The 24,527-nt window shown below is 42.1% G+C and overlaps 1 protein-coding gene across 4 annotated transcripts in view; it reads left to right on the plus strand.

Moving 5' to 3' along the window:
- Window positions 1-21,652, plus strand: part of LOC101161662 (cingulin-like protein 1) — a 42,054-nt gene extending 20,402 nt beyond the window's left edge. The window contains exons 7-23 of one of the 4 annotated variants that reach the window (XM_020707918.2): window positions 8,197-8,721; window positions 9,569-9,853; window positions 11,564-11,662; window positions 12,034-12,186; window positions 12,266-12,367; window positions 13,089-13,147; window positions 13,221-13,368; window positions 13,451-13,555; window positions 15,466-15,618; window positions 15,717-15,884; window positions 15,978-16,151; window positions 18,146-18,235; window positions 18,315-18,398; window positions 18,576-18,694; window positions 19,622-19,730; window positions 19,960-20,123; window positions 20,303-21,652. In XM_020707918.2, the coding sequence (XP_020563577.1) occupies window positions 8,197-8,721; window positions 9,569-9,853; window positions 11,564-11,662; window positions 12,034-12,186; window positions 12,266-12,367; window positions 13,089-13,147; window positions 13,221-13,368; window positions 13,451-13,555; window positions 15,466-15,618; window positions 15,717-15,884; window positions 15,978-16,151; window positions 18,146-18,235; window positions 18,315-18,398; window positions 18,576-18,694; window positions 19,622-19,730; window positions 19,960-20,123; window positions 20,303-20,414 (2,649 nt within the window). In that variant the 3' untranslated portion in view covers window positions 20,415-21,652. The remainder of the gene's footprint in view (window positions 1-8,196; window positions 8,722-9,568; window positions 9,854-11,563; window positions 11,663-12,033; window positions 12,187-12,265; window positions 12,368-13,088; window positions 13,148-13,220; window positions 13,369-13,450; window positions 13,556-15,465; window positions 15,619-15,716; window positions 15,885-15,977; window positions 16,152-18,145; window positions 18,236-18,314; window positions 18,399-18,575; window positions 18,695-19,621; window positions 19,731-19,959; window positions 20,124-20,302) is intronic. The other 3 variants (XM_020707919.2, XM_020707920.2, XM_020707921.2) reach the window with 3 other exon arrangements.
- The last annotated feature ends 2,875 nt before the right edge of the window (window positions 21,653-24,527 follow it).

Raw genomic sequence — 24,527 nt, forward strand, 5'->3', positions numbered from 1 at the left:
ACTTCGCGGGATTTTCCGTGGGTGGAACGCAGACACGCTACCGAGGCCGGGTCTAGGTTGACGTCATGAAATGGGCGGCACCCTCAAGGTGCGAAGGGCGGAGCCTCAGAGGTCGAGTCACCGTGAGGCCATGTCACAAAGCCACCACGTACATTCTGCGCTTATTGCACAAATGAAAATTAGTCGGACGTGAATAAACATGGAAAAAGGGAGAAAAGTTGGTCACAAATGTATCACAAATAAAACACAGTTAAAATCCTGTAAGAAGTATGAATAAAACACGCAAAGAACACGTAAACCGACGTAGAACATGAACCGTGTGTGATTATTGCGATGTTTATATGCAGTTCCTTAGTGATTTGTGAGTCAATTACATATGTTAAACGTGATCTGTGCGCCGTATACGTGATATAAAAGAAACATCAGTTATACGTGCCTCAAAATTCTGTTAGACATACGTGGAACGGTCGTGGAAAGACACAAATTTGCATCTTACAAAAATCACACACATTTGCATGAGATTTTGGTAATAATTGCATATAAACCACGTAAAATACGTGTAAACTGACTAATTCTGAACCAGCCAAAACTTTTGAACAGCTCAAAACTGAATTAATGTAAAGACCTGTCAGCCAAAACGATCAATGGACATCTGCACGCATCGACGAATGACGGACGATAGAAACACGCAGTGGCTGTGTGGCATGGCTTTTACTTCTGGGTAGGAAAATCAACTGTGATAATAACTCATATTACATTAAAAAAAGGGTTCTTAATGTGCCAAAGGTAATATATTATCATTTAAAGATATATGAAAGGCTCAGGAAAACCATAACGTAGGCCCTTACAAATAAATGTCTTAGATGAAGAAAACTTTTGTAGAAAACAGACACATTGACTTGGTAAGAAACTGTGTTTTGAGCATTCAACTGCATCAGGTCAAAGTGGGCCAAACATGTGGTCTCTGACTGGTGTCCGGGGCTAAAGTTCCAAATATTTTTCAATAAACAGACAACTTTTCATACATAAATATGTGTAGCGTGACCCAAATTCAGCAAGCAGCCAAAAATAGGTAAAGGAAGCAGATTATTATTCAGAATATTCCAACTGGATTTGCATCAGAACAAAGCATACATTTAGGGAGCTGCAGTTTATTCAAGTGTTTATTAAGAATTTTTCTAAATGGGGTTAGTGTGAGATGAGACAGAAATGTTATGAGAAAAAGCTAACAGTGACACTAATGTGACTCCCATGCTTTTATGTTAAAGTATGGCAGAATAGCATTAGCACACATTAGCACAAAAGTAAAAGCAGAGACAGCTAATGGTTTGATCAACAGAAAAACACACACACCTTTGTGTGTGTTTGTTTGCTTGTGTGTGTGTCTGACAGACAGAGCCAGATGAGCAGGCAGATGTTTCCTCCATCTTCACTCTGACTGTCTGAGACAGCGTGACAACAGCTGGATCAAAGCCAAACGCACATGCACACACACACACACGACACACACACATGCAGGCCTCCTTCCCTAAAAACATCCCATAATAAATTGACAGAGTTGTGACAAGAAACGATGAGGGAAGAAACCTGGTTTGGAGTCTTATTATAACAGGAAAACCTGTCAAAGTGTCACCACAGTTTAACTGGTGAAGCTTTAACGCAAACAGCAGACAGGCCGGCTGCCAGAGCGCTGCTGCTGCTGCTGCTGCTGCTGCTGCTGCTGCTGCTGCTGCTGCCACCGCCGCTGCACAAATACACAACAGGACCAACTTCTAACCGATCCCACTTTTTCTACTAATAAAAGGCTCTGGAATGCGGCAGTACTCCCCTCTGTCTGCTGCATCATGATGGCCTGACACAGGACAAAACATCTGTCCGATCACAGCTGCCCTTATGGATGGATCCGGCTGTCTGCGGGCAAAATAATGGGCAAAACTCTACGGGACACACAGGTGGTCCACTGGAAATATCAAAGTTGTAGACTACTCGGTGAGCCCGAATAGTGAAAATGTTCATGCATTTTCAATACACTTCAATACACTTCACTTACAGCACACACGACAATGGTACGTTCCATTTTCATGGTGTCCTTTAAAAGGATGAAAGGATTATTTTCAGAGGAATGTCAGTAACACTTTCATCCATTCATTGATCCATCTTATAAACCCGCAGAGTCCCTGTTGGGGTTGCAAGCTTGCCGGAGCCCATGGGAGCTACTGTTGGGCCCTGGACAGGTCTGTCCCAGGGTCATGTCAGTAACACTGAAAACACATAATCTGCTGCTTTTAATGAAGACGTACAGGTTCCCTGTCCTGTAAGAACTGAAGTGCAGCTCAACCTGGATATTTTCCAGGAGTCGATTTAGGGACAGAAGATGCTGCTTTAGTGTGTAAAGAAATGGTGAACAATTGACCTTTTCTGCTGCGAAAATTGTGTTTTTGTTTCAGCTTCTTGGTACTTTTCCTGCAAAAAAATATTAAGTTAAATTCACTCTCTTTTCAGCACAATGTTGGAAATGTGTAAAACATTTGATGGATGGATGTGTGGATGGATGGATAATGATGGATGGATGGATGGATGGATGGATGGATGGATGGATGGATGGATGGATGGATGGATGGATGGATAATGATGGATGGATGGATGGATCGATGGATGGATGGATGGATCGATGGATGGATGGATAATGATGGATGGATTGATGGATGATGGATGGATGATGGATGGATGGATGGATGGATCGATGGGTAGGTGGATGGACAATTGGATGGATGGATGGATGGCTAATGGATGGATGGATGGATGGATGGATGTATGGATGGATGGATGGATGGATGGATAATGGATGGATGGATGGATGGGTGGATGGGTGGATGATCGATGGATGGATGGATGGATGGATGGATGGATGGATGGATGGATAATGGATGGATGGATGGATGGATGGATGGATGGATGGATGGATGGATAATGGATGGATGGATGGGTGGATGGGTGGATGATCGATGGATGGATGGATGGATGGATGGATGGATGGATGGATGGATAATGGATGGATGGATGGATGGATGGATAATGGATGGATGGATGGATGGATGGATGGATCGATGGGTAGGTGGATGGACAATTGGATGGATGGATGGATGGATGGGTGGATGATCGATGGATGGATGGATGGATGGATGGATGGATGGATGGATGGATGGATGGATGGATGGATGGATAATGATGGATGGATTGATGGATGATGGATGGATGATGGATGGATGGATGGATGGATGGATCGATGGGTAGGTGGATGGACAATTGGATGGATGGATGGATGGATGGATAATGGATGGATGGATGGATGGATGGATAATGGATGGATGGATGGGTGGATGGGTGGATGATCGATGGATGGATGGATGGATGAATGGATGGATAATGGATGGATGGATGGATGGATGGATGGATGGATGGATGGATGGATGGATGGATGGATAATGGATGGATGGATGGGTGGATGGGTGGATGATCGATGGATGGATGGATGGATGGATGGATGGATGGATAATGGATGGATGGATGGATGGATAATGGATGGATGGATGGATGGATGGATGGATGGATGGATGGATGGATGGATGGATAATGGATGGATGGATGGGTGGATGGATGGATGGATGGATAATGGATGGGTGGATGGGTGGATGGGTGGATGGATGGATGGATGGATGGATGGATGGATGGATGGATGGATAATGGATGGGTGGATGGGTGGATGATCGATGGATGGATGGATGGATGGATAATGGATGGATGGATGGATGGATGGATGGATGGATGGATGGATAATGGATGGATGGATGGATAATGGATGGATAGATGGATGGATGGATAATGGATGGATGGATGGATGGATGGATGGATGGATGGATGGATGGATGGATGGATAATGGATGGATGGATGGATGGATGGATGGATGGATGGATGGATGGATAATGGATGGATGGATGGATGGATGGATGGATGGATGGATGGATAATGGATGGATAATGGATGGATGGATGGATGGATGGATAATGGATGGATGGATGGGTGGATGGGTGGATGGATGGATGGATGGATGGATAATGGATGGATGGATGGATGGATGGATGGATGGATGGATAATGGATGGGTGGATGGGTGGATGGATGGATGGATGGATGGATAATGGATGGATGGATGGATAATGGATGGATAGATGGATGGATGGATAATGGATGGATGGATGGATGGATAATGGATGGATGGATGGATAATGGATGGATAAAGGATGGATGGATGGATGGATGGATGGATGGATGGATGGATGGATGGATGGATAATGGATGGATAATGGATGGATAGATGGATGGATGGATGGATGGATAATGGATGAATGGATAATGGATGGGTGGATGGGTGGATGATCGATGGATGGATGGATGGATGGATGGATGGATGGATGGATGGATGGATGGATGGATGGATGGATGGATAATGGATGGATGGATGGATGGATAATGGATGGATGGATGGATAATGGATGGATGGATGGGTGGATGGGTGGATGGGTGGATGGATGGATGGATGGATAATGGATGGATGGATGGGTGGATGGGTGGACAGGCTGGCCCCATTTGTTATTCTAAAAAGTGTTGACATTTCTACACTAGATGTGATCCAGCACCACCTGACGTCTGGTTATTGACGGCCCTGAAGCTTTAAAGCGGCCCGTTTCCCTCCTTTGTTTCACCACTGCATTATTGACATGATTCTGCTAATTGCCATCTGCCCTAAAGCTCTTCATGCATTAGCACAGATAGTCAGGGTGTCTGGACGTTACGGTGGAAAACAATGGTTCTCCGCTCTTAGCGTGCGCGGTAAATGTGATCCCGTCAAAGAGGAACAGGCTGTCGTTGTTTGAAACCATCAGAAATGGATTTTAGGAGACAAGTGCAGGACAACGACTATTTTAACCCTGAATTCTGAAAAAAGGTGGCTGTGCACGGGATAATCGGTGGGTCTGAGTGGACCATGGGGGTAGCGTCTTCAATGTGCACTCCCACGCTGCTGCCTGTAATCTCTGACCTCTTCATCAGATTATTGTGCGGCTAGTCTGTCAGAGTGGACTGTTTAATCACTCATGATTAACGGTTAATGGAATAAATGTGGTCGGAGTAACATGGTTTTATCATTTACAGTGGCATCAGATTGTAGGTTTAGGTTCAACAGTTAGGAAAACATTCAGCTGTGGAGCAGGTTTTGGTTGGTGTTGGACCGGGTCAGGTTGGTTTTGTTGCGCGGGCTCGTCTTCGGGTTGTTCAGCTTTAAAGTGACATTTTCTGTTGTACAGCGGCAGTCAAAACTGGAATAAACGTTTTTTTTAGGTTTGAGAAAAATCAAAAAAAGATCAAACTTTCTGTCAACTTTATTGATAAAAAGCCAAAAGAATGAATATGTTTGGGTTAGCAGCTCTTGTTAGTCTTTAACCTTCAGCTAATTCCCCTAAAAAATGCATTCACGTTGTTTTTTTTTGTTTTTTTGTCTATTTTCAATCATTTCACTAAAAAGTTGACTTTTGGTCGCAAAACAAAATCAAAACAACATCAAAGATAAGTATGCCTTATTTTTGGTATTCCACTTTTTGATTTTTTCAAAATAAAACAGCTTTTATATACATTTTATCTTTTTTTTTTTAAATAGAATCATGTATCTTAAATCAGATCATAATAATAATAGTTCATAGCATAGCTGGTTGGGAACATTGAGCAGAAAAAGAAACTGGAAAAAGGAGAACGTGGCAAACCTGGGAAATCATGGGAACAAAAACAAACGGCCCTCAAATAATTTTCAGTTCAGATACATTGACTTCACACAAAGAAAAAAACTTTTCTATGACAAAAATTTTTATCACACCAAATAAATGTCATTCCCATTAATGTCATAGCTAATAAAAAATAAAATTAATTGTTAAATTAAGATGAGAAAAAGACAAACAAAGACCAGAAGAAATGATTACGTTTAGAGAAGTGAAATAATTATTACTAAAAACACCTCTGGTTCCCGCTTGTTTAACCAAAAACAACTAAAATGAGCTTTTAGACATCAAAAATGTTCATAAACTGAAAAATAACCCTAAACTTTAATCAGCATCTCAGTTTCTTCACATTTTTGACCAGCTCTTCTTCTTTCTGGGCTTGTTTGCTTAAACCATAACCTTCACTTCATCCGTCTGTCCGTCAGCTCATTTCGGAAACCCATTGAATTGAATTAGGGTTGCTGGAGCCTATCCTAGATACTGTTGGGTTAAGACGGAATATATCCCAGCCAGCAGGCCCAAGTGGGCCCGTATACAATTTAAAAGTGGGCAGTGAATGTGCCACTGGCCAACCGGACAATGCGCCAGGCGGCCGCCCGGTGGACAGCGTAGCACTCCCACATTTTCTGCCCACTTTGAAATGTTGAGTATAACCGCCAAACCTAAATGTACAATTAATATGTTTACATAGATGGTTTTCTTTTCTACCAAGATATAAAAACCCCAAAATTAAGTTTTCCTGTTGGAATTCTAATCATGTCTAATTGCATGGCTTTTGGGTCTATATATAACATTTTATTTGTTGTTGTCTTTTTTCATTGAGGTTTTACCTGCTAAAGTATTGAAACATCTCAAACAAACCAAGTTAGGGTAAAAAATGTGCTTAACTCTTTTTTTGTGTCTCAGACTTTAGCTAAATTTGTTAGACTTCTGAGGGAAGGGTTGTTTCATACAGCCATAGTAAGCAGAACTGAACAAGAGAACAGCTATTTACTGTACTGCCCCCCCCAAAAAAATGTGCATTGGATGCACCTACCCACCTATGAAAATTTCCACCGGTCCCAGGCGCCAGCCGGTTTGTTTTGCAGCCCACCTGTGCAACAGTCGCTGCTGGTCAGGTGATCCCAGGTTCTGACTGAAGGAACACCTGATCCAAAACCAGCAGCAACCTGGGCAGGGATGCGTGGAAACCAAGAAGACCTCAAGAACCTCAAGAAACAGCCCCTCTTTAGCCGAACCAAACCAAGTGATGCCTCACTGCGGTCATGTGGTTCTCCTGTGTCTGTAAAGAGACAACAAGAAAACGATGGACCTCCAAACGTCTTAGTTTCCTGGAACATCTTTGCTAATGTTGCACATTATGAAGGAAGGCTGTAAATCATCTGTGGGATTGTCAGGTGAGAACGACCAGTTGCATCCCGTTTGTTGCGACCCCCCCTGCAGCGCCTCCTCTCAGTTTCCCTGGAGACGTTCAGCACATGAGGACGTCTATCAGGAGCAGCTGCCGTGCTCCTGTCCCTCCACCCAGACTGTGCTAGCTAAGCTTTCAGGCACAAATAATAACATTAAAATTATCAGCTCCACGCTAATCCCACCATGACCTGTAAACATTTTAATACCACAGTGATTAGCAATGATCCCGCACATCCACCCTCCCTCTCTGCCCTGCTAAGCCTGGGCTCCTGTTCCACCCCAGCGTCAGCTCGCCATCCCACGGGGAGGCAGCCAGGCGAGTCCCTGGATTAAGGCCACTCGGTGCTCTGGACCCTGGAGCCTGAAAAGTTAAACCCCTGGACCTTGGCCACTTCATTTCTCTGAGTGGCATCAGCCCTCTTGGTATGATTGTTAATTAAAGTTGGATTTATTTGAGGGTTTTTTGGCAAAAGCAGAAAAAGTTCTTGCATCCTTGGTTCCTTTTTCTGCTTTCTATCCTGTGAGGTAGATGATTTTTGGATTGTTTTTGTGTTTATCATGTTTACCTGTGTTTCAAAGCTGTGTGAGAAAGTGTCACGGTGTGCTGTGGGGGTGCGTGGGGGATTTTTTTTTCACGCGTGAGCAGATGTTGCAGTTTCTCAAGAGGGATTTAAGCCGGGATAGGAACACACAAACATGTCATTATGAAGGCATTTCATCAGTCAACAGCAACCTCATGCTGCAGGAAATCAGGAATAATATCACCGATGTGTTGCTGCCCGCAAAGAAAATTAGTTTTACTAAAAGAAAAATCCTTTATCCTCTGTATTCATGGTCATGGCTGACAAAGTTTGACTCCGGTTTTTGATTTATTTTGTCATGTCAGCCACGTTTCCAGCTCAGAATCTTGCGTGGCAATATTTTTGGCATCTTTAACTGTGTTCAACTCTTTCAGCAAACTCTGGATTTCTCTGCAAAGTCACCACTTAGTTCTCACCTGAGCAGAAAGGACGGAGAGGCCGAGAAGGCCTGGAGAGCCTCTCTGATGAGACCGATAGTTGGCCTGACCAATAAATCAAACCTGCTGCGAGGCGGCAGCGTCAAAGACCTGATCACCAAGTTCTCTGGTCCAGACACCATCTCATCTCAGCAACAGAGCTTTCCCCTGGGACCTGACAGAGTCCTAAAGGTCGCCTCCATGGACCCTTTCAATTCCCCCAAGTCAACGTCCAGTCCACCCATGGCAAAGAGAGCTGGGCAAGAGGCAAACCCTGTTCCCAGCATCGTCGTGACTCCATTTAAAGAAACCACTCAGAATGGGCTTGAACTGACGGAGAAAGCCACTAAGGCTAGTCAGGTTGCTGCAAGAATCAAGTGTCCTGTTGAGGGTGTCACCCCAAACTCTGCTCTAGAACCAAGAAGCAAAGCAGAAGCGCCAGACTCTGGTAGAGATTCACTGGCTGACTCTGGCGTGGGATCGGTAAGACATGGAGAACAGAGCAAATCCACAGCCCCGCCATGACTGACAGCCTTGCATGAATGAAAAGCCTTCGCACTCTTTCTGCTTGGAGATGTTGCATCAACTTGGCACCAAGAGTTTGTTCAACATTTCCATGCATGATGTTTCACTAAACACGCTTGCTGACATGAAAGCATGAAACCAAAGCACAGCATTGAAGCGCGCACCGCCGAATGAAACTAATCAAAAGCCTCACGCTCACTGACAGATCTAACAAATGCAGAACTCTGATTCTCTGTGTGTGATGTTTGTTGCCATTTTTGTAAGATGGTTGTGTTGTGATGTCGAGTGATTTGATCTTTCAGGTAAAATAATTCACAAATATTTAGTCTCTAAGAATTAGGGAGTTAATCGATTTCTGCCACTTTTTTAGGATGTCAATAGATTACAAAGCCTGCAATCATCAAAAAACACAACTAGATGTCCTCAAACGCAAATATTATCCTTAGCTTGTGTTTGAGAAAGATGAGTACAGTTGGACACTGGAGGATGTTTGGTTTTCATGAACTCCTTGTGTTGTGTTACATGAAATCCATTGAATCCATCTTTAGGGAAGCAGTGGCTTCCTCCTCAGCAAAAAAAATGTTTATGCCTCTACAGTGAATATAGATTACCACGTTTTACGTCATTTTTCAGTTAGTTTAGAATTTTGGTTGTCAGTTTGTTCCTCAGCTTGTCTGATAAACGTCTATAAGAGCAGCAACACACTCTGCTCAGTCCATCCTTCATCCATCCATGTTCGCTGTGTGTGCAGGTCTAATTCTGAGCTTTGGCCAGATTGCTAAGGTTGTCCTTCTTCGTCCTCCAGGAGCCAGAGTTGGATCAGAACAGATACCCAGACAGCCCGTCAGAGGAGGGCCTCTCCACACCCCGAGCCGCGTCGAGCAGCGAAAGCCCAAAGTTTCACACGTACACGAACAACGAACCGGGAATCAATGGGGTAAGCGGCAGGGATGAGGATGGAGGCCGCGGGTCAGTCGGGGAGAAAAGCCCCAGGCTGGCCAGATGGGAAACCACCCGGCTGGGGTTGAACCACTACCGCGGGTCCCTGGAGTCCCTGGCCTCACGGGACTGGGACACAGGTCCTGACAGGGTGGGTGAGGCCGACCATGTGCTCTTTTTGTCTGTGAAACTCAGCTCCAGACGATTAAGGCTGATTTTTAGAAGAAGTTAATCCCACTTGATTAGTGGAAAGTCCAAATCTATACCAGTTCTTAAACAGTGCCATATGCCGGTACAAATCTGGAACAGCACTTTTTGAACCTAAGGGCTTTAATTGACTCCGAGTCTAAAGGTGCACATTTTTCCAAAGCACAACTCAAGCTGTGTTGTAGATTAAATGACCAGAAATTTGCTGGTGATGCTTTCAAATCACAATCAAAGCAAAATGACTGCTGCCTCCCATCTGTCAAATTCATCAGTGATTTTCTTTCCTGTAATTCAGTTTTATGAGAAATCACTTCATGTTTCAATCATTTTTTTTTACTGGCTCATGCAACACAACATACAATAGCACACTAAATAATGGTGAACCCCTTTCTGCCTTCACACACCCCGTCTTCTTTGCTACAGCGATCCAAGTATTTTACAAGCTCGGTTACATCAGTGTTCCTCTTTTCAGTTTTTCAGCACCACCTTCAGGACAAAACGCAGCTGGAAGGTTTCCCTTTTGCTTTTCTAGTCATCCAATTGTTATCACAGCTTTTAATCAATGCAGAAATGTCAAGTGTCAGTCTTTTCTGCTGTTTTTACACATATATGCAAATTTAGAAAAACCTGAGATTGTCACTGACCAGAAAATGTCAACAGCATTTCAAGTCACAATCACGTCAGCACATCTGTTGTAAATCAATGACCGGGGGTGTAACGATTCATTTTCACGATTCCATTTGTATCAGAATTAGTGGTTGACAATACGATTCATTGTAGATTTTGGTTCATGTAGAATGATCTGATCCTCTGACCTAAAGTGGATCCAGATCATCTTCATCCAAACTTCCAGACAGAAATTCCTGCTACTGAACAGTTTTCCAGATTCTTGGATTTCTTCCAGATCATCAAGTTAATGAAATCTGTGTCCAAACCAACAAGTAAACTAGAATGAATGTCAAATCCATTCACATGTTAGTTTCCTAAAGTTCTCCACTGTTGTTTTTCCACATCCAAAGAATCCAAAGGGAACATTCTTAGAACATTCTAGACACTGGATGGTCACATGACTTTATTCAAAGGCTGTCCACACATTGGACTGGAATGATGGACGGATCCGTGTTGATGACATCACATGTGTTGTCTGCTGGGATTGGTTGGCTTTACCTTACAGTCAAATAAACCTACAGTGTCTCAATCCAGATGATATTTTCTAAGATCAGTAAAATAGTTTTATTTCATTTTGAAACATATGATGGTTTAGGTCGATACGGTTAGATTCAATTAACAACTTGCCTCAGACAGAATGACTTATGGATCGCATAGAAATCGATTCACCGGTTAAATCGATTAATCGCTACACCCCTATCATCGACACACCTGTGATTATGATTCACAACAATAATAATTTCACCCTGTTGAAGGAAGAAACTTCCTATTTAAGGTCCAGACTGTGAATTATTTGAAAACCACAAGCTTATAAAAGAAAGAATAAGCAGACATTTTATGTATTTCCAAGCGTTGAAAGTCAGAAGCCTTCCTTCAGGGTGTGTCTTGTTCTGTAAGTGTATTCATTTGTATGTCAAGGGAAAATCTGCCTGGATTTGCTTGCTTTGTTGTGTGATAAAGACATGGGGATGTGTTTGTATTCCAGGTGGGCTTCACCGACAGCCCGTCCAGGGTATTTAACAGCCCTTACACCTCAGCCACTTCTCTGGAGTACAACCCCTCATACAGGGTGTCAGAGTTCAAGGTCTGTCCTGCCAAAGCCTCTGGCTTCATTTCTGATCACAAAACAGTTTTGAAAGGCATTTCATTTGTTTGCGTCGGTAACACTTTATGTTAAGATTCCTTAACAAGCTTTTTTTAACTTATTATTGCTAAATGTCTCACTTACACCCTATAAACCCATTAATAATGCTTGTTAACGAGTTAACAATGCTTTTCAACTTGTTAATATAAAGTGTTACCTTTGCTTCTTGTTATTTGATGCAGAAAAGCCTGATGTGTTTTAAGAAGCAGAAAATGTTATAAATAATAAAAAAAACACACACATGTAGAAGGTAGAGACGTTGTAGACTTTGCTTTACCGGAGCTTTGTTTGGCCTGCGTCTCCACTTCCAGGGTAGGCTGTCTCCCTCCACCTCGGAGCTGAACTTGTACAGCTTTAACAGTCGCAGCACCAGCCCAGTGGGCACCCCCACCTTTGCCTCCTCTCGTCCCCGCTTCTCCGCCTACGACACACTCATGAGGAGGAGGGCCGAAGCCAACAGCCCTGTGGGTTTACAGCCACGCACACATTGCAAACAGTCGTTCATCATTTCGAACTGCGTTTTAAATGTCTCTTTGCCTTCAGGTGGCCTCCACCCATTACAGCATGCGCTCTGCTACACTGGGGGCCCCCAACAAAAGAGACTATATAGAAGAGCTGACCAAAGAGCTGGACACATGCCAGAAGGTAAGCTTTAACAAAGTAACACTGCTGTGCCTTTGCCATCTAACCCTGACAAACATTCAGCTCCATTCTAAGCTGCATTCACTGACTGTGCGGATCCTGTGCTGTGTTGAAGTGTTGATCTGACCAACCAAACAATCCCGCATCATAACACTGCCACCCCAGGCAGTAGGTCCTTCAGTGTGTCAGATGGGAGCGTCATCTCGGGACGCACCATTCTGCAACTGACAGGAGCTGCTTGAGTCACTAATTATAATCAGTTATCTGCTCAGTTAGATTTCTTTCTCCTTTTTTTCCCACTGTCACGCCCCAAATAAGAGGATATCATAACAATCCTTACTAGTTTAGGATGGTGTGCTGTTTTTTTTTTACCTTTTGCGTGCCTTGAGACGACGAGTTGATGCTTTATACAAACTGAAACCGAATAAACAGGAGTCATCCTCCATTCAGTCCTCTACTCTCTGCAGCAGGACGTTGTCTCTGAGTTCATCTCCTCCAGAGTCAGAAAATATTTACTTCCCTCAATCATCAGCCTGTTTCACTGCACCTTCAAGTGGGTGTTGCATTATGGGTGTTAATGCGTCTGGTTGGAAAAAATCAGCATATTTTTGTTTATGTGTTTATTTTTATGGTAAAAGTGTCTCTCTGTCTGTCAAGTGTTGCCGCTTGTTTTAGGACAAAGAGCATCTTTCACCTGCGTGCGTATTTTTCTGTTTTTGTGCAGCGTAATCAGTTCCTGGAGGCAGAAAGTGTGCAGATGGAGAAGGAGAGGAGCCAGATCAGGTCAGACATGATGTTTTACTCATCAAGCCTGTCAGTTGGTTCAGTAGGCTTGATGAACAGTTTCTCCTTAAAGGCTTGACATCCGTAACCTGCTGGTGAGCAAAGAGGACCTCCACAGGACCAACACCCAGCTGACCAATGAGCTGAAGAGGCTGAGAGAGCAAATGGTAGAGATGGAGAGGGAGAAGCAGGCTGTGGTGGAGGAGTGCAGATCAATGGAGGTGCGTCTTCACGAATGGACAGAACATTTTTGGCCTCCTGCAGTGTTCGGTGCTGCACTGACTCTTGCTTGTTGCTGCGCAGTTTGAGGTGAAGCAAGCCAGGGAGATGATGGTGGAGGCCAACACCCAGGAGTACGCCTTCAACTACCTGCAGCAGTCGCTCCAAAACAAGATCCAGGATGCTGAGGTACGATGAGGCTCAGCTGAGCCCACCTCTGTCACCAGAGACGCTTAATCACACAAAATATGCACCTTCAAAACTCAAACCGTTGAGTGTGACCCAAAGTGGAACAGAGGTCGATTATGGAGAACGAACAAATCCTAGATGTCGTAATAGTGTATAAAGGTGTAGATTCTTCTTGTTATTAAATGTTATTACTTTTGCATTTTTGCACATTTTAAACACCCTTTCCTTCTTTTTGCACATTGCTGTTGTTCTTTTTGTTTCTCTATTTTGCACTGGACTGCTGTAACAATTGAATTTCCCCAACGTGGGATCTATAAAGAATATCTCTATCTCATCTCTAGATGCAGTTACAGAAAAGAGGTTCTCTCTTTGTCCACTTCTGAGGTGTCTTCATCTCTTCTGCACAACAAAAACTTTAGCCATTTGTGCATAAAGTGTGAATATCTGCATTCCAGATGTACTAAGTTTAACTTGAAACAGCGCCTGCACTCCTGCCTCTTCCACTACTTAGAAACAAGTCAAGAATTCTTACCGTACTGACAGATTCTCATTAAATAATCAGATAAAAATATTTCAATAGGGTAAGAGCAGTGGTTTTACCAAGAAATCTTATCTTAAGAAAAAAATTCTAGTCACTAGACATGTTTTCTCAAACTAAGATTTTTTTTGCTGCTGGAAATTTTTCTTGATGAGATTATTTTTCTTGCAAGAAAGAAAATAAGACAGTTATTCTTAAAATAAGAGTCGTTTTATTCTTTTACAATTCAGTTTTGGGTGTGCGTTTGAAAAGTCAATGTAATTCTTTGTTTGAATTGTTAATACTCCCTCCGTTTTGGACTTTTGTGTTTTTAGGAAGTCGTATATCTTTAGGAAGGACAGGGTTGGTGCAAAGTTTCTTCTGCTTGGAGGGGAAACCCGAACCGCAACACCTTAAAAAGCCCTTAACACGAGTGTCAAACCTACATGCATATTTACCTAGCAGTATTTAGATTATTTGATACCATAAAGTGTTTATTTTGGAAACTTTTTAGCAACAATCAAAAAATGTACTGAAATTCAAATCACTTCAGGTCAGACTTTCTGCAAAATGAATATTTAGCATCACAACATCAGTTTTTCCCATTGAGTCACTTTTTTGCTTTGCTTTTTTCTTTATGACACTAAAGCAAGCAAATGCTTTGCTGAAAGAGACAATAAGGATCGAGTTTTTACTTTCTGCTTGGGAAACGTTGAGAAACTGCGTTGTTCGGCAAACTATTTTTGGAATTTTAATGGGTCAATAATAAAATCCAAATAATTCTTTAAAAAGAAATTCAAGCCCAGTTAGATGATGCTGTGTATCACCTGTGTGTCAAACCAAAGACACTATGCCAAAAAATGAGTTTAAAGTCATTATAAAAAATGTTCCACTGGTCAGGTTTGAAGACAGGAATCAGAGGACGGAATATCAGTATTTAAATGATACAAGCTGATGTAATAAATGATAAATAGTTTATACTTGTACATTGCTTTTCTACTTTGCTTTAAGGCCCCATTCACCGTACAGTCACGACCCCATTCACACACATTCCCACTCTGATGGCGGCTTCACTGCCATACGTCCACGATCTATACCTACCAGGAGCAAGCTGGGGTAAAGTGTCTTGCCAAAGGACACTCCAACACATGGGCGCAAGGCAGGAATCAAACCTGTGATAGTCTTCTCAGAGGTTGACCGCTCTACCTCTGGTTCACAGCCGCTTTAAAATAGAGGGCATATGATTCAGGATCATTTGATGAATAAAAGTCTGCCTAACATTGTTTACAGCACACACTGACATCAGGGCCGTGTGTGCCCTAATGTCACAAGATGAACACAGCAGTGTCGCTCTGTGTGATGAAGCGCGGCTCAGATGTTTGTTGGTGTTCAGGAGAACCTGGAGAAGCAGACGCAGCGCGCTCAGGACCTGTCTGACAAACTGTGGCTGGCAGAGAGACAGTTGGAGGAGCTGGAGATGGAGAAAGGCACCAAAGACAAGAAGACGTCAGAACTCAACGCCACTATTCTCAGACTAGAGACGGAGGTACAGGCGTGAGCAAACACCAACACAAGGCCCTCTTTTCCATATCTGCATATTTGCTGTTATGCACCACTGATTCTTTTTATTTTGTGTTTCTGCAGCTGGGTGATGCCCTGCAGAACTTAACACAGGTCTCCACAGAGCTGAGCCTGCAGCAGAAGCTGCGTGACGATGCTCACCTGAGGGTGGAGGAGTTGGAGGAGACTCTGCTGGATAAGGACCAAGAACTACAGAGACTGCAATCTCTTGTCAGCAAGCTGCAAGGAGAGGTGATCAAGCTGTTCATCTCCACTGTGGATGCAACGTCACAGAGCAGAGCTCGCCTGTTTGTTAGTGCTTCATGACTGTGTGTCTGCGTTCAGGTCTCTGGGAAGCTGATTGATAAGGAGAGGACGCTGGAGGAGGAGATTCAGCTGAGAGAAAGGCTGCAGCTGATGTGCAAACAGGCTGAGAGGACGGTGGAAGACCTCACGATGGAGCTGCAGAGCACAAACCAGGCCAAAGAGGACCTGGCAAAGCAGCTCAAACAGACTCAGGTACTGCTCGCACTGCTTTAGACCGACCGAAGACACAATTGGAAATTTGCCTCTTAGAAGTTTCTTGGACTTTAGAGGCTTTTGACTCCAGAAGAATTCTCAATAGATACATTTATGTTGGACAAATGACACCAGGTTTGCCGTCTACACCTTTTCTAAATGAATTCGGTTTTTTGTGCATTTTATGCGTTAAACTTTTCCTTTTCGTGTACTTCCATTTAAAATAATTGGTTGCATACTGTGTGCTTTATACTGTACCTGTTCCCATCATTCATCATAGAAACACTTTAACTTTGAGACACAGAATGAAAAAGGAAAACCAGGAAATAATAAGTATTTGAACCCTTGTCTATCAGCTAGAATTTTGACCCTCAAAGACCTGTTAGTCCACCTTGAAGTAGTCCACCCCCCCTCCACTTATTATCCTAAACTAGAAGCGCCTTTTTTGGTGGTTAGCTAGATAAAGACACCTGTCCACCCCATACAATTGGTAAGACTCAAACTACTAGCATGACCAAGACCAAAGAGCTGTCCAAAGACACCAGAGACAACATTGTGGACCTCCACATGGCTGGAAAGGGCTACGGGGCAATTACCAAGCAGCTTGGTGCAAAAAGATCCACTGTTGAAGCAATTCTTAGAAAATGAAGAAGCTAAACATTACTGTCAATCTCATTGGGACTGGGACATGATCTCACCTGGTGGGGTCTCAGTGATCCTAAGAAAGTTGAGGACTTAGCCCGGAACTACAAAGGAGTAGCAGGTCAGTGACCTGAAAAGGGCTTGGACCACAGGTCACTGTCATGGTTTGAAATTATGCATGGCATGGAAGGTTCCCATGCCTAAACCAGTACATGGCCAGGCCCGTCTAAAGTTTGCCAATGATTTGGATGATCCAGAGGATCATGGGAGAAAGTCATGTGGTCAGATGAGATCAAAATTGAACTTTTTGTTCTTCCATTCGCCGAACAATGATGAATACCAACCCAAGAACACCATCCCTACTGTGAAGCATGGGGGGGCTGCATCATAATATGGGGGTGTTTTCCTGGACATGGGACAGGACGACTGCACTGTGTACTACGAAGAGGATGGCTGGGGCCATTGCCAGGTTTTGGTGAACAAGCTCCTTCCCTCAGTTATGGCATTGACGATGGGTCATGACTGGGTCTTCCAATGATCCAAAGCACACAGCCAGGAGAACCAAGGAGTGGCTCCGTAAGAAGCATGTTGAGGTTCTGGAGTGGCCTAGCCACTCTCCAGACATCAACCCAATAGAAAATCTGGGGAGGGAGCTCAAACTCTGTGTTTCTCAGCGACAGCCCAGAAACCTGACCGATTTAGAGACCTCTACCAACCAGGGTTACATTATAAAGTACTGAGATGTACTTTTGTTAAAGTGGTACAGAGTTCAGTGTTTCTATGATGAATATTAAAGACCAAACTGGGACAACTTTCAGAATCAAAGACCTACAAATATGGCTTTGCCCCGCTACAAATTGATTGGACTGAATTCAGCCAAAGTTATTTATAAGATGCTTGGAAATTTGTACTAATTCTAATATACCTTATATAACATACAAACTCATGGGAGAAGGGTGTTTGCCCTGCATTTACCACAGTTATAGAGGATTAAAGATAACACATAATTGTCGTTTTAATTTTGTGGATATTCCATGCTGACGCTCAACTGCAGCCCCACGACACAGAGCATCTACAGAGCGTCTTTGTTCACCTGACCCTTGATTTGAACAGAGATGTCCACTTGATTTATTCAGTCATGCAAACCATCAGGATTTGAGGCTAATGGGGTATTAATTATGCTAATCCTTTTTAGCAATCACCATGCTAATTCCATAATCCCACATATCCATAATGTTGCCATTTCTGAGGAAACTTAATCTGTCAATATCCTGAACCTGCAGCCGTTGACACCAAAGTGACCTCAAACCAGAAATCCTCATGTTTGCTTTTTGTTTCTGTTAAAAACTTAGGAAAAGATGCTTGACCTGGAGAGTGACCTGGAGGAGCTGCAGGAGAGCGAGCATAGGTGGGCTGCCAAACACAAGAGGACCATCGAGCAGGTGAATTCCCTCAAAACAAGAAGTGCCGCTAATGCAGACCTGGTTCTGGTTACTGATTCTTCTTTGTGTTTGGCCTCAGACTGAGCTGCTACAACAGAAGCTGATTCAGCAGAAAGAGCTGAATGAGGAGCTGGAGGCTGAGAAAGCCTCCATGGAGAGACAGGTAATGTCCACTTTTCCACCAACAAAGAAGAAACAAATCAGTCTGTTCTGTGTGGACGGACTAAAACTGCATCTCAAATTCATGGACCCCGTCTCATCTCTGCACCCCGTCACAGCCACAGACCTTTTCTTTCACGTCACACTGTGTTTTGCATGAGTGTTTTTTGTGTCTTTGTAGCTGCGTGAGCTGCGGCTGGAGGTGGAAGACCTGCATAGCTCCAAAGTGCAGGAAGACGTCATTTCTAAAGCAGAAATCAGAGCCAAGGAGCTGGAGAACGCTCTGAGGGTGGAGGAGAGGTGAGTCAGCACAAACTCCACCTGAAAGGTTTCTGCCGTTGTCATGGAGACATTAGTTGAAAAACATCTCTAAAGATGAGAGGTGTAACGATTCGTTTTAACCAGAATTCAATTCATACCAAAATGTGTGGTTGACGATAAGATTCATTGTCGATTTTGGTTCATTTTGAACGATCCAATTCTCTGACCTAAACTTAAGCCAGATCATATTTATCCCAAACTTCCACCACTGTGACTCAGACAGAAATTCCTGCTACTGAACACTGACTTTTTCCAGATTCCTTCAAGATAATTCTAGTTTACTTGTTTGTCCAAACCAACAAGTAAACTAGAATGAATGTCAAATCCATTCACATGTTAGTTTCCTAAAGTTCACCACTGTTGTTTTTCCACATCCAAAGAATCCAAAGACACTGGACACTAGACACTGGATGGTCACATGACTTTATTCAAAGTCTGTCCACACATTGGACTGGAGTGACGGACTGATCTGTGTTGATGACATCACATGTGTTGTCCACTGTGATTGGTCGTTTTTACCTTATAGTCAAATAAACCTAATGTGTCTCAATCCAGATGGTATTTTCCAAGATCGATTATAATTGAATTGTTTCATTTTGAAATAATTTTATGACAATATAAGTTGATTCGACTCAATTAACAACTTGCCTCAGTTAGATTGATCTGGTTGGACTTAAGGCATATCAATAGATTCATCAATTAATTGTTACACCCCTGCTAACGATGGATAGCTTTTAATTAAGCAAACTCATTTATTACACATGATTCCCTATTTGATGTTTATCCAGTGAAAGCAGAGCATCCACAGTTATGATTGCATAGAATCTCAGTCTCTGTTTTTGAACAGTTTTTTCATTTGATCTGTTGGATCGGTTAATGTGACTGATGTGCACGTGTTCTGGGCAGGAGCAAAGCTTCCCTGTCAAACACCATCAATAAACTGGAGAGGAGGATCAGTGAGCTGACCGATCAGATGGACGAGGAGACCAGGATAGCTAATGAACAGAAAGAACTGGTAAATGAAGATCAGCAGAACAAATGCAGTGGGAGCTGTTCATGTTTCCTCCACTAGAGGGCAGTAGAGGAATGCAAACAGTGCTGTTTGTCTTCACAGTTTAGTCATAGTACTTGTAAAAGGCATCAGACTGTTACTGACTTTAGTTAAACGTTATAGAAAGTAAACATTGATACCAGATCCTTTCATTTTGATGGCTTCACTGCAATGGTTGTACTCACTCCTGCAGATGACCCAGAGAATTCGTTCCCTCAAGCGGCAGCTGAATGAGGTTGAAGAGGAGGCAAGCAGGAAGGAGGCGCAGTACCGCCACATCCAAAGGGAGCTGGCTGAACAGCGAGAGAACACCAGCCGCCTGGAGAGACAACTGCTCGAGCAACACCTGCAGAACAAGTACTTAATAAAACAACAATAACACTAAACTACCACCTCGTTCAGGTTTCTTTTTTTTTGTCTCATATATCCCTTCGACAGGGATTAAGGATCACAATTAAGATCAACCAGTTTTAGACATTTTCCTTTAATTCTCACGTAGCTTCTCCTCATTTTAAGGCATGCTTCATGTGTTTCAGACGTAAAGAGAACCTGACCATCCGCCAGACTCTGGACAACCTGAGGTTAGACCTGGATGATGAAGATGAAGAGGAGAATGTACCAGAAACAAACAATGTCACCAAAGTCTAAAAAACCATCCCACGCTGTAATTCTAGCTTCAGTTCTGCCTCCAGCAGCTTTTCAAAGTGAAGCAGTTATATTGTGAGGTCGATCTTATCCCTGATAAAAGAGGGCCGCCACATCTATGCAATATCACACGACAAAAAGACAATAACACTGTTGAACGCACTAGGATTCTCCATTAGGTGAGTTTTTTGTTCTGAAGCCACAAGTGTTAAGACAAACAAAATACCAAGTTAAAACTAAGTTATGAAGACATGATGGAATTAAAAAAACTTCTTTTTTTGAGTTGATGGAAATACAGCTGCTTGATTAAGGAAAAACAAAGTCTTAAAAAAAAAACACATTGTTTTCTTTAATTAAAAATTAATTCCAGAAAATGATCATCTCTGTGAAAATGTCACACTAAAAAGTGTAACAGTACGTTTGTGATGGAGTCTCTCAAAAGTGCAGTTTTCAATCCAAACACTTGTTGGTAGGAAGCTTTATTTATACAAAACACTTTTTGTCCCAACTTGTGTGTCTCCTGTTTGTTTAAAACTACTGCACAGTCAAGCTTTTAACGGTTGCTTGCAGGACGCAACTTTTATTTTTAGGATTGGCTCGTGTAACAGAAGTGTGGTTAAGCTGTATTGTCATGTATTTAACGGGTTTTGCTGCTGTTTGAAACTACTGTTTTATGTCGTTCAAATTGTTATTATAGGCAAAAAGAAAAAAAAGAAAATCTTTAGTGATGGTAGAACGTGTAAAACAGGGACAGGGTTGTTGTTTTGTTTTATTTTGAAAAAGGACATCCACCCAGGACATTTCCAGCATGTTTGATGCTTGAAGTCAAAGGAAAGAAAAGGGAAATGCTGTTGTGCGTAGTGTGAGGGTCTCAAATAAGCCACTTCTATTTGCTAGAAATGTGACTTTTCATTCATACTTACTAACTGTACCATTTTCTTTTCCTGTTGAGAGATGAAAATGCTTTTGTTTGAGAAGACATTGGTTTCTTTGTTTTAATTTTAATGGTAAAAGTAAACATGTACATTTAGATAAAAAAAGGATGAGGGGGGACTTTTACTTTTCTTGCCCTGATTAAAGTGCTTCACTCTCAATAATGTGTAAAAACCCTTTACATGTTATTTTACACAAAGGATGGAGTGACAGAAGTGCCAAACTAGGAAGAAACACTTGTAAATGTGCAAAAGTGGAATGTCAAAAAGTTTTCTTGTCAGAATAAATGTTCTTTTCTTTTATAAACAGATAGTTTCTCCATTTGCTTTGCCACACTGATTTTCATTATGTTCCTTTTTAACTTAACTTTGAATTTTCCATTTGGTAAAAATGAAGCTTTACCCATTAACTATATGAACTACTTTTTTTAATAATATAATAATATAACAATATATATAATCTCTCTCTCTCTCTCTCTCTCTCTCTCTCTCTCTCGAGATAGAGAGAGAATAATATATATATTATTATGGAGATTATATATATATATATATATATATATATATATATATATATATATATATATATATATATATATATATATATATATATATATATATATATAATTCTTTTTTACATTGGTTTTTCGGATCATCAAGTTCTGTTAAATATATCATATAGATGAACAGTGATATTTGAGAAGTGGATGAAGTTTATTGGATTTAAAGAAACTGTGCAATAATTACTTAAAAATAGGCAGGTGATTAAATTTGGGCACCCCTGTTTTATTGATTTGACTACCTTTAGCAATAATTGCTGGAACACTAAAATTTGTTCTATAAGCTCATTGATCCTTGACCTATATACACATGTGAAGCCAATCATGAGAAGAGGTATTTAAGGTGGCCAAGAGCAAGTTTTTCTCCTCTTTGCATCTTCTCTGTAGAATGTCAACATGGGAATCTCAAAACAGCTGTCAGATGACCTGAAAACAAAGATTGTTCAACATCATAGTTTAGGTGAAGGATACAAAAAGCTTGCTAAGAGACTTCAATTCAATTCAATTTTATTTGTATAGCCCAAATTCACAACAACAGTCGTCTCAATGGGCTTTCGTATAGGTAATTGAAAAAGTTAAACATTAACTCAAAAGGATCATGAATACATAGAATTCAATAGGAAAATACTAAAATAAACTAACAAACTGACTAAACTAATCTGGACATCTCTGCCCTTAGACCCCCCTTCGCGGTAAGGAAAAACTCCTAAAAAAAACGGATTCCGGAAAAAACGAAGAAACCTCAGGGGTGTCCACATGAAGGAGGGATCCTCCCCCAGGACGGACAGGCGATTTGCCAGAACTCATAGAGAAGAATTAACTTATCTAACACTACAACTACATATATAAAGTCCAGCAGATGAGCTTCATCCAGCCGGAGTTGGGGGGACGGCCGGGGGCGCGAGTCGAGCCTGAGACAGGATCCACAGCCAGGTGTAGAAGCAGGAGCAGAGACAGAACCCCAGTGCACCATAGTTACCCTAGCTCCAACTTCTAGCAGCCTTTTAAAACAAATAGTTATTGTTATTAAGTTTAATTTAAACACATTAACATTAAGTTAAATAATCTCTGAATACTAACTAGTCTGATAATAATCCTGTCGAAAGAGGAATGTTTTCAGTCTAACCTTGAATGTAGAAACTGAGTCGGCCTCTCTTACATGAGCTGGGAGTTTATTCCATAAAACAGGGGCTTGGTGGCTAAACGCTCTACCTCCAACCGTACTTTTACTAATTCTAGGAACCACAAGCAGTCCTGCATTTTGCGAGGGAAGTGTTCTTATCAGATGGTAAGGGACTATGAGGTCCGTAACCCTTGTTCTATCCTAGGCACTTTAACATTGGGAGTTGGGTCATCTAGACCCACTAGACAGTGCTCTGAACCTTTTTTTTTCAATGATTTGTGATCTTCACTGGTGTCCATGGATTACATAAAATCTTTCCACCTTTGTCATGGTGGGGAGAACACGTCACAGAAAGGGTGGGGTCATCTAAGATAGCACAAGGGTGCACTCACCTGAGCACAGGTGTTAGCTCAACAGACTGAATGACTGAAATATTTCACACTAGTGGGTTTTAAGGCATAAGTATGCGTGTGAACACTATCTGTTTTGTGTACATGTCGACAGGTGGACATTTTTGCAACTAACAGGTGTGTTTATAACATTTGAGTGTGTGTGTGGACAGGCTCCGCCCTTTTTTTTGTTTTTTTTTACATTTGAACCTTACCATAATGATTAACAACCAGTAAACTTGTTGCTTTATGCTGCTTCATGGTCTTATCCCCCTTCCCCTCCTATTATCACCCCCTACCCCCCCTCTCTCTAATGTCCCTCTCTCTTCTTCCCCTCTTTCCTTTTCCGTCCGGTCCAACACCAAAGATTTTCAGACATGTTTGAAATTAATAAAGTTTGGCCTCAATTACAAAAGGGGTTTATTCAGACATACCTTTGGTTTGTCTGAAGATTAATAACCCCTCTTGTTAAAGTAAAATATGTCCAACCCAAGAGGCCCTCAGCTCTCATCTGTCTGCCTAGCTGTTGGACAGGACAAGTTAAAAAAAAAACAAAAAAAAAAAAAATAAGATAGCACAAGGGTTAATGTAGGATGGGGCCAGTCCATGTAAGGCCTTATAGGTTAACAGGAGGATCTTGAACTTGATTCTGGAATCAACTGGGATCCAGTGAAGTGAAACTAACACAGGAGTGATGTGATCTCTTCTGCTAGTTCCAGCTAACAATCTAGCTGCTGCGTTCTGAACAAGCTGGAGACTTCTTAAGGAACTCTTAGGACACGCTGCTAACAAGGAGTTACAGTAATCCAGCCTCGACGTAACAAATGCATGGATGAGTTTTTCAGCATCACTCTTAGAAAGTATATTTCTGATCTTAGCAATATTCCGCAGGTGAAAAAAGGCAGTTCTACACACCTGAGATATCTGAGCCTTAAATTATAAATCCTGGTCAAGTAAAACCCCAAGGTTTCTAACTGTGGAATTGGGGGCTATACTTATGCCATCCAGGGAGACTATCTGAGCAGACAGAGCATCTCTGAGGTTTTTAGGACCAAGTATAATGACCTCAGTTTTTTCTGGGTTCAAGAGGAGGTAATTAATTGTCATCCAGGTCT

Source organism: Oryzias latipes, chromosome 12 (genome assembly GCF_002234675.1).
Source record: "Oryzias latipes chromosome 12, ASM223467v1".
Lineage (NCBI taxonomy): Eukaryota > Metazoa > Chordata > Actinopteri > Beloniformes > Adrianichthyidae > Oryzias > Oryzias latipes.